The 9,910-nt window shown below is 38.1% G+C and overlaps 2 protein-coding genes across 2 annotated transcripts in view; one reads left to right on the top strand and one right to left on the bottom strand.

The window, feature by feature from the left end:
* Window position 1: 1 nt before the first annotated feature.
* Window positions 2-1,089, bottom strand: LOC136264982 (vesicle-associated membrane protein 8-like). Its single transcript, XM_066059745.1, has 3 exons — window positions 1,027-1,089; window positions 894-948; window positions 2-300 (listed from the first exon to the last, which is right to left on the bottom strand). Exons 1-3 carry the CDS (start codon window positions 1,087-1,089, stop codon window positions 2-4), a joined length of 417 nt encoding a protein of 138 aa, XP_065915817.1.
* A 1,822-nt stretch (window positions 1,090-2,911) lies between these two features.
* LOC136265058 (G patch domain-containing protein 1-like) overlaps window positions 2,912-9,910 on the top strand; it is a 42,081-nt gene continuing 35,082 nt past the window's right edge. Inside the window, exons 1-7 of the mRNA XM_066059833.1 lie at window positions 2,912-3,230; window positions 4,517-4,602; window positions 5,044-5,189; window positions 5,786-5,883; window positions 6,106-6,341; window positions 6,889-7,089; window positions 9,492-9,736. Coding sequence (XP_065915905.1) covers window positions 3,035-3,230; window positions 4,517-4,602; window positions 5,044-5,189; window positions 5,786-5,883; window positions 6,106-6,341; window positions 6,889-7,089; window positions 9,492-9,736 — 1,208 coding nt within the window. The 5' untranslated portion in view covers window positions 2,912-3,034. The remainder of the gene's footprint in view (window positions 3,231-4,516; window positions 4,603-5,043; window positions 5,190-5,785; window positions 5,884-6,105; window positions 6,342-6,888; window positions 7,090-9,491; window positions 9,737-9,910) is intronic.

Genomic DNA, 9,910 nt, shown 5'->3' with positions numbered 1-9,910 from the left:
TTTAATTGTTGCTCTGTGATACCCCCACAGCAATAGCTATGATGATAACGGCCAAGATCACAACTATTATGATAATAAGAATGATCCACAGCTTAACGTTCTGCCACCACAGCTTCCGTCTCAGACGGGTACCCACGGTCTGGAACTCGCCAGCCCGAGCATTGAGGTGTTCTGTACGCTCGTTGAGGTCATCTAGTCGTTCACCTCTGTCTATGACCTTCTCAATATTCTGTACCATTTGGCCTTTGACCTCTTCAACATCATCCCTCAGTCGATGAACGTTGGACATGATGATCAGCTCTATAAATGTCATGAAGTACAATACAAGATAATCATAAACAACTATAGTATGTTCACATTGATCTGAATCCTGAAAAACGGCTAAAAATTAAAAGTGGATTTTTTCTCTCAACAGAGTTAACATTTCAGCCAACCAGATGATTATTAGTAACAGCAAAGGTGTCAACAACAGACACGTACGGTTTGGGAAGGGGCTGTATTGGACACTGTACTTATACAGCTTCCCCATAGGAAATGTATTGTGACAATTTTGATTGACCGTAAATATTATGTCAAACATTTGAACAACAAGATTTGAAATATTTTTAGCGGGTCAAGCAGTACTACAAATGACCCAAATTTCAAGATCGTGTGTAATTGCATCCATGAGTTATTAAATGTTTTTGAGGGTTCAGCTCAACGTGAACATACTATAGTACTAAGAATAGTGTCCATTTTCTAAATAAATAAATATGGCCAACCAAAATCCATTGTGATACCCCAGAAGAGGTTGGTCACGTGTCATCATTCATCCCGTGATCTCAAAGGAAGGGTTGAACTAATTCAACCTCCACACCTCTTAACATTCTAAAGGACGGATTGTATATCCATACCAGAGTGTCCCAGTGATGTTACAAACCTTCTCAGTACAATGCACTGCTTTCCTAGCTGCCAAACAAGTCTTAACACATAGAACAATGCTTGGTTGCATAATTTCGCGTCATAGGATTATGACGCGTGACCAACCTCCTCTGGTGATTCCCCATTCACTACAACTATGTTCTCTTTTTTTACCATGGTAACTCCCATGCTCAGATGCTGTCTACTGTATTGTGTAGAGTCGGGTGACATAGCCTTGCATTATTTTGACAAAAGAATAGATATTCCAAATAATTTGAGGCAGAAGGGATGCTTATACAACATATATGCAGTGAAGGGTTCTGAAATAAAATGTCGCCAGACCCTATAGCTACTCAATGCAGCTACAGAATATTGTGCAGAACAATGAATTCATGAACACCATGTATACCAAAAGACCAAAACATACACAGCATGGCACAGAAAAAGACAGAGGACATATCATTTGACAACATGTAACAACAGAACCAGACCCATCCAACACATTACTAATATGTGACTTAGTGATGCCACTCCTCATTCAGGATATCAAAGTTTGCAAACAGGCAACCAGTGACAGAGGTAGTGTCATCACAGAAGACAAGGTAACACACTGAAATCTGTATATTATAATCTTCACTAGATCACGAGTCTTACAATAAATGTATCACCCATCTCCCCCATGCAGGAAAGCAATGGGTCTGGTGAAATTCATTGATGACACATGCAAAATTCACCTTGAAAATGCAACCCATGTTAAAGTCATGTCTATATATCATTTCATGCACATGTTTACTTTCGTTTCTCACAGAGTTCAGAATGCTCTTTGGGAAGGAAGATGGGGATTAGACTCACAAATTATGCCATTACGATAAAGGACACAGATTTATAGGTGGGAAAATCAACCCCCCCCCTGCTAATTCTGTAGGACGTGAGTGTGGTACTATGAGCCTTAAGAGATGTTTTCAGCCCATCAAACTTCATTATCAAACTTGTGTTCCCCACTCGTTTGATAGGTGCACAATGCCATGCTGATAAGTAACAGTGGACTATTTACAAACCCTAATGTTACCTCAAACATTTAAAAATGCAATACACATGTGAATCTTATCTAAGACCAAATGTCACATGTATTAAATGAGGGAGGAGCTATAAAAAGGATGATATGTACAAACATGATATGATAGAATGTGAATTAGTTACAGGAAGCTGTCACTCAATGGGTGTGCTATAAATAGAAATTAGTCTTGAGATCCAGCTACAGCCCCAGCAATGATTGCTGCAAGCACCAACAAGATTACTATGACAATAATGATAATGATTATCCAGAGTCGGCAGTTCTGCCACCATAACTTCCTCTTCAGCCGTGTGCTAACAACCTGGAACTCGCCGGCACGAGCATTAAGATTGTCTGTTCTTTCATTGAGGTCATCAAGTCGTTCACCTCGGTCTATGACCTTTCCAATGTTGTCGACCATTTGCCCTTTGACCTGCTCAACATCATCACGAAGTCTGCCAACATTTGACATGATGCTCCTAGGCAAGCAAGCAAAATAAATTGCCTTCTTCAGACTTCACTAAATTTACATGTTTTGAAAACATCACAACCACCTTATCAAATTAATACCCATGCTTCAACACCAACACTACATCATCCGCTGCTTGACATGGAGAAGTTGAGTCAGCATTTTAGGCGTCACTATAGAATTTAGAATCATTGCCAGAGAAAACAGAAAAGTTTACCGAAACGCATACCATACTGTCATCTATGATACTGGAAACAGTATAGACGACATTCGTTCCGCTTTTAACAGAATAAGCATTGAAGCAGGTGGTAGAGGCCCATGGACTAAAAAGAGTTTTAAAAGGAAGCTAGGAAAAAGCGTACAGTATTGTTTTAGGCCACACAACAACGCCACACAACACAAAATACACTATACTACTAAACACAACTTAGTACCTCACTAATAGAGTTTCTCTTCAAAGATAACGTTCTGTCTGTTTCAAGAGTTGAAAGCCAACACCCACTGTATGTTGAGCACTAATTAGAATGCTTCAGAGATTTAGCCTCGGATCATAGATAATTATCTATGCTCAGATTTAGCGCCGAGTCAGTCAGGGGAACATCTAGTTGATAATGTCTGGTGGGGGCACTTGTGTGACGATTGGAGCTGCTTTTGAGAACCTCGAGGTCGAGAGTGACAGAGAAAAGGTGAAGAAGAAGCGAGATGCAGCTTTTTATGTAAAGGACAAGCAAGGCAGGAGAAGGTTCCATGGAGCTTTCACCGGAGGTTTCTCTGCAGGATATTACAATACAGTGGGGACTGAAGAAGGTGTTAATGTGTATTGATAACTATGTTGTAAAATAAGAAACTAGCGTAATTTAATAGTGTTAGAAAGTTAATTTGTGAATTTAAAATAATAATCTTACCACATTTTTGTTGTATTCACATACATAATTATTTACTGTAGGATACAAGTTATTTGTGAAGGACTTTACTATTTGTCAATTTCCTAAGTTTAAGAGGTCTGCTATATAGTTAAATCTAATGTAATGTGGTTTACACCTAAATCATCTCAAAAAATCTTGTGTCCCTCCATCATTGTTAATAACAATCAGCTAAAAGAAGTCAACCACCAAAAACGTTTAGGAATCAAGTACTCATCAGAACTCTGACATATCCCATCCTTAAACTGTAGACAGGATCACTGGTCTTTTCTAGAATAACTTACGCATTGCCAGTGTGGGGTCCTCCTTTGAGAAAGGATCAAGTTGCTCGTTTACAGCAATTGCAAAATCATGCTGTCCACGTAACTAAATCTTTGCATAAATTTGATCATGTGTCTGTACATCATAGAGAGTTGTCTATCCCTAACATTATACAATTACAATCTGTTGTTGCTATGTTTCGTTACTACCAGTAAAAAGAGAATTATAATTAGATCCTCCAATTGTCTTTGGACGTCAGCACTTGTACAACACATGCTGTGGTGGTTATTTTGCGAATCCTAGTAGCTCTAAGCTCTCGAGAACTAGGAAGTATTTTTGTTGTAGTGCCTCTACTTAAATTCAATCAATTCTTCAGCATCATTTCTTAGTAACTTGAAATTAACTTGTCCTACGTTTGTTAATTATGCTAAATCTATGTACTTAAGTAATTACAAGTGATAATTTGTATGTGTCCTGCTTGTATTTATGTGTAGTGTAGTTATTTATTACTGATGTACTTTTTGTTCTGTGTTTTGTATTTATTTCTGCTTTGTTCTTTGTGTTGTTGTATAGCTACAGTGTATTCAGTTGTTCTAGTAAGGAAGAACGGCTTATGCCGACTACTTAGAGAATAGACAATAAGCCAAATCAAATCAAACCTTAGAAATTGACACAGAAATGGACTATATTCATCAGCTTTTTACTAGTTAGACACTGGGGTGGGCAGATGTGGAGTTTGTATGAAGTGTTTCTCATAAATCTACACTGTAGGAGCTCACTTGGGTTCACGAAAAAAACTCTATTTTTACACTTTAATTACGTGGGTTGGTTTATAATAGTGAGACTAGTATGTTCCCTACTACCATGTCAATTGATGTTAACTCTGCTTGTTGTATGTACTATATTTAGGATGGGCGCCATCCCAGTTTGTGTCATCACGTCAAGAGAAGACTAATCGTAGTAGCTTTAAACCTGAGGATTTCATGGATGAAGAGGTAATTAGATGAATTACATACCACAAGTAGTGAAATTAGCCTATATTTTGATGGATAAATATCCTTTCAGCCCAGATACATACTGTGTTGAAATAGCTGAATTTCAAATGCTATCTTTAAAGGCTCAAGTAGTATGTTATATGATTTGTAACATTACTCTTTACGATACAAAAGAGGTTGATCACACATGTATCTCATGAAATGGTGAACAACGATCATGGGTATCATGGGTATCTTACACAGTATTCTAACAGCATGAACTGCATATCCATGTCATATCTGTCCCAGAACTGTTAGTCAGCCACCCAAACACAATACTTCAGTTCGGCTAATAAGCTTGGCACCATGTACTACAATGTTATAAGGTTACAACTACCACCTCTGGGATATATGCAGTACTGTGTATTCCTATATAGTGAAACTGTTGTTGTTGTTTTTTAGGATTTGGAGGAACATGGGATAGCCCCCAGACAAGTTGCTACCAAAGACGAGTTCTTATTGTCAGATAAGAAAGCCCCAAAGCGTCCAGCCCCACTGCAGGCATCCATCTTGGAGGACAGCTTGAGGTCCATGATTGTACCAACAAGGTAACTAACTATGAAGACACACTTGTCCTTACTATAACGTGGTACGTCATCACTGGTTTGGGATTTTTAAAACATTTGATTAAATTTTAATCCAATTTCTGTGACTCCCTAATTCATACAATTGGCTTGTAAGCTTGGTATCGTTATGCTTTTTTTATCCAGGCTTCATAACACAACTAAATACAGTGTATAATAGCTGGTGTCTGACCTATTTGATATATCTTTGTACTTTTTGATGAGACAAATCACTTAACACACACCAAACCACTATACTAGCTCACTAAATGGTTTTATTCAGTTGTACAATTAAACGTTAATGAATTCATCAAATATTTCTTTCATAATTAACAGTCCTCTGTTTGTATGGTAATACACCATATATGGTAATACACCCACCATATGACAGGAAATTTTAATGAAAGAAAAGTTGATGAATTACATCCATAATAAATGTCTTTAAATTACGTGTTTAGATTTTTTTTTTGTCAAATTTACTGATGATATGTGCCAACTTTTCTTCTGTCAAAATTTCCCGTTGTATGTTAACAGAATATAAATGCTTTTAACAAGAGTTTATATCTTTCTCTTCCCCACAGGAGCACTATTGGGGCACAGCTACTTACCAAGATGGGATGGAGACATGGACAAGGTGTTGGTCCTCGTGTTGCTAAGAAACTACATGATCATAGTGAAGGTGAGAAGAGATCCTGTATATTAAGAGGGTGCTTGCAAACTGTGGATACTTATATTTGGAAGTTCTTCCAATAAGGACCACTGAATCATAGAGAAAATGGTAGCTTATTTATGTATTGTATGTATATAGGAATGGGAGAAGTTTACCCCACTGTGATAAAGGAAATAGTACTTTAGAGCTTTTTGTAATATCACAGTATCCTAACTATCATCAATATTACAGCCTCATCCTCCTCATTGTCTGGAGGTCAGAAGGTGTATGGGTGTGCAGTCCATCCTGAGCCAATGGACAAATATGAAGAGATGATGCAGAAGTTCCTGTTTGCTCCTGATGACGTGGGAGAGTGGAGCTTCACTCCCAAAGGAGACCTTCATGGCATTGGCTATAGTGGTATTGATACTACTGCGGAGGAAGGGAAGGAAGACTCCACCATGACTCTGTATGGAATGTCTGGACAGGTAAACTAAACTGTCTGTATGAGGTATTGAGGTAAGATGAGAGGTTATTGCATGAGGGCTGTCTTGTCATGGCAGAGACATGATACTATTACCCTTGCTTGTTGGAATGTAGCTAGCTGGTACTGTACATGCACTACTTGTATACACCTGTACAGTAAAACAATTCCAAGCGTAAAGTTGTATTATGAATTACTGTAACAATTGTGTTACAAAATTGTGAAAATTCTCTCATAATTTATTGGAGTGATCGAAAAATTACAGTAGGTATAAAAAAGGTTCCCATTCCATTTGTGTTGCATTGACATTTCAATGTCATTTCAATGTCATTCTGCTGCCTTTACAACAGAACAAAATGCTCACGAAATGGGAACTTTTCGATGCCTACTGTGTGACGGTTTAGCATCAGTGGTACAAATGTTATTGTCTGCCCACTATGGTGTTCTGTGGAAAGGGGCTGTGTTATTTGTTGTGAGGAAACAAGAAGTCCACTGTACTATAGTTACTAACCTTTGCAAGTGCGTTATCCATCACTGGCTGTTCCTTGTAGGCATTTGGTGTAGGGGCTCTTGAAGAGGAAGATGATGACATTTATGAGGTGGAGAAGAGACAAGATTATGACCGCAGTTTAATGGACACTGGTGGCGGTGGTGGTGAAGGGCAGTATGGGTGGACAGGTCCACACTCTCATGGTGACCGCTGGACCATGGAGTGTTTTGTGAAGGCCAGCAAGTCAACTAGACGACCCAAGGTATGTACGTACGCAGTACAGACCACATTGGTGATACACTGTACAGTATGTGTTTATGTAAAGGAACTCAGAGGAAGTTGCTTTAATTGCATAATTAGTATGTGGAATTTCAATAGTAGCAATACAAAACTTAGCAAGCTTTGAAGTTCACTAGGGTTTGGTACTGTATGATATAAAGTTTCGATGGGAGGAAATTTTGGCAATTTAGCTCTAGATAGAATACAAAGTATTAGCAAATGTTGATGTCGTACTGCATTTAGCTCTATTTAGCTCTAGGTTACTAAAACTTGGACAAGAAAATTTTGGTGAATTGAAGTCAGTGTTCACCAAAATTTCTCTCTCCGAAATTTTGTATCATACAGTAGATCTTTAGATAGCACTATGCATAAGCTTCAATTCGTTTTGAAAGAGCCCTTGTGTTACAGGTGTGCGAAACAGTAATATTTCGTCAAGAAATCTGGAAGGCCCTTACTGAAGTTTATGTGGAGTGCTACATGTATCTAAATGTCTACTAAGCCCCAGTGAATGCCATTATTGGCTGGTTTTTTACTGCAATTATTAATAGTCAGTTTATGAATGAAGTGGTGTGCAACACATGTTCTCTCTTCTGAGAGAAACCTGTCTTAGCGACCACCTGTTTAGAAAAGCCACCTCTCTATAAGACCAACTTTAAATTCTCCTAGTGAGAAATTTATACATGAATCCTCCTGTCTAAAGCAGCCACCTGTGTATTAAGGCCAGGAAAGTTTGTTCCGAAACAGACTGGTTCCACTGTATTAGTAGTGTAAATGTCATTTTCCCTATTGAGTGTTCTATGTGACGTGCCAGCCCTTGTGTCTGTTGGTGTGTTTAGCAATAGAAAATTTCTAAACTTTAAAAATTTAAAAATGAGGTAGAGATCCAAGCGATAAAAAGTAGTGAAAGGAGAGATGAATGATGGTATTACAGCATAGCTCAGTGGGAAAATCCCTACATTGGCATGGTATATCATTTTGTTCAATGCCAAATTAGAGATTTTCCCACCAAGCTAAAGTGTAATACCATCATTCATCTCTTGTTTCACTACTTTTTATTGCTTGCATCCCTACTTCATTTTTAAATATAATTTTTAATATACTAGTTTGTTTGGTTTTTCATTATAGCATACAGCTATACACATGTGATTGTTCTATTAGTGACTGCTGTATTAGAGTATCTCGAATCTTTTACCTACCAGGGACTGTGTCACTTTTCATATTTTTGTTGTGCTAGCATTATGAATACAGCTAGACCAATAATTAACAGGGTGTGTCATCGTGATAGACTGTTCTAGGTAATCAACCACGTAAGATTGCATTAATTAACAGGTGTGGCATTGAACCCATCATGGTATCTACTGAGCGTAAATAAGCTGCGGTGTGTAAACAGCTATGCTGCTCAAGGAAAGTGTTGATAGGAAAAATTAATGCCACGATATAGTTTCATTGCCATAACAAGAATACGATTGGAAAGACAAGGTGCAGAGGACACAAACTTGTTAGAACCCCAAAAGGCATATTCCACTGGTTAAGTTTGTTATTGTAGCACAAAATGGTGGCTGTACGCTGCTTCGTTTGGCCTCTAGGCTTGTGACAGTGGTCAGGCAGGCAGTCAGACTAAAATCCAAGTTTTAGCAATTTTTGTAAAAAAAAAAAGAAAGTAATCTATATCCAGCCGCCTATTAGCGTTTTCCTGTTTTTAATGCTGTATTGGACTAATACTATTCCATACAGGTGATTTTCACTGTCCAAGATGTGTCTAGGATGATTTTTGAAGGCAGAATTTTAGGCAGTGTGCGTCACTTTTGGGGGGATCCCTACTTAAACAGTACTACTGTTACTGTTTGATACATTTAGCTATGATGTGTCAATACTTTCCTTGCATGCATCTCTTGGAATAAGTAATCACGTAACCTGTTGGATTGTAATAAACTGACCATGTACAGTGGAACTACAAACTCTCCACATGAAGAACACAATAGACTAAGCCTCCATAGTAGAGATTTTGGTGCCAACCAGTCTGATTATTTTATCTACTAAAATTCTTTATTGTAGTGAAAACTGCTTGGCACTAAAGTGTCATTATAGAGAGGTTCGTCTGTATGTACAGTAGAACCAGCTGAACTTTTTTGTGTGACAGTTGAGTTTGTACAACTCAGATAGTGAAGCCTGTCAGCAATCTGTTTAACTTCTCTAATAGAACATTCACTTGCTGAAGAATAACCACAATAGTACAATCACTTCTTCTGTATGGATAACTACCATACATATTTGTAGCTACAAGTATACACTCTAACCATGTCATATGGTTCTAGTGCAATTTTTACACAACAGTTTCTTGTACATGTTCTGTTTAACAATTATCATTGTATTCTCTCTCATTAGAAGTATCGGTGTCCCCCACTGCCTCGGGACTATCGACCATTCCATAAATTTATTGGATCATCTGTGGAGAAGTCGTCGGTTGCCGGTGGTAACAAGAAGCAGCTGCTAACTGCTGCAAGAAGGGGCCACATTCTTGGAGAAGAAGTATCCGTCTTCAACCTGATATCACCGGAAGACAGGAGGAGGATAGAAAGGGCCAAACAACAAGGAAGAGAAGAGAAGAAGGAAACCACAGGAAGAGATGAGTGAGTATACTTGTTACCTTACACAAGGAAACTTTGACAGAAGATAAAAACTTGACAAATCAGTATCTGCAAAATCTGTATGTATAAAGGCCAGCTTGTAATATGATTCTGTGGTTTCATCAACTCAGATCTCATGTAGTGAGGATTTTATCTACTTCTGTCAAAGTTCTCCCT

The sequence above is a fragment of the Dysidea avara genome, chromosome 8, assembly GCF_963678975.1.
Source record: "Dysidea avara chromosome 8, odDysAvar1.4, whole genome shotgun sequence".
NCBI classification, from domain to species: domain Eukaryota; kingdom Metazoa; phylum Porifera; class Demospongiae; order Dictyoceratida; family Dysideidae; genus Dysidea; species Dysidea avara.
Note: the sequence above shows the minus strand (reverse complement) of the source record. Positions and strands in the feature narration are given on the sequence as shown.

Coding starts and splice junctions, on each gene's coding strand:
- LOC136264982 (XM_066059745.1), bottom strand. CDS start 1,089: ATGGGAGTTACCATGGTAAAAAAAGAGAACATAGTTGTAGTGAATGGG. Junction 949..1,026: donor ATGGGGAATCACCAGAGGAG/GTTGGTCACGCG, acceptor CTTGTTTGGCAG/CTAGGAAAGCAGTGCATTGT. Junction 301..893: donor AACATCACTGGGACACTCTG/GTATGGATATAC, acceptor TGACATTTATAG/AGCTGATCATCATGTCCAAC.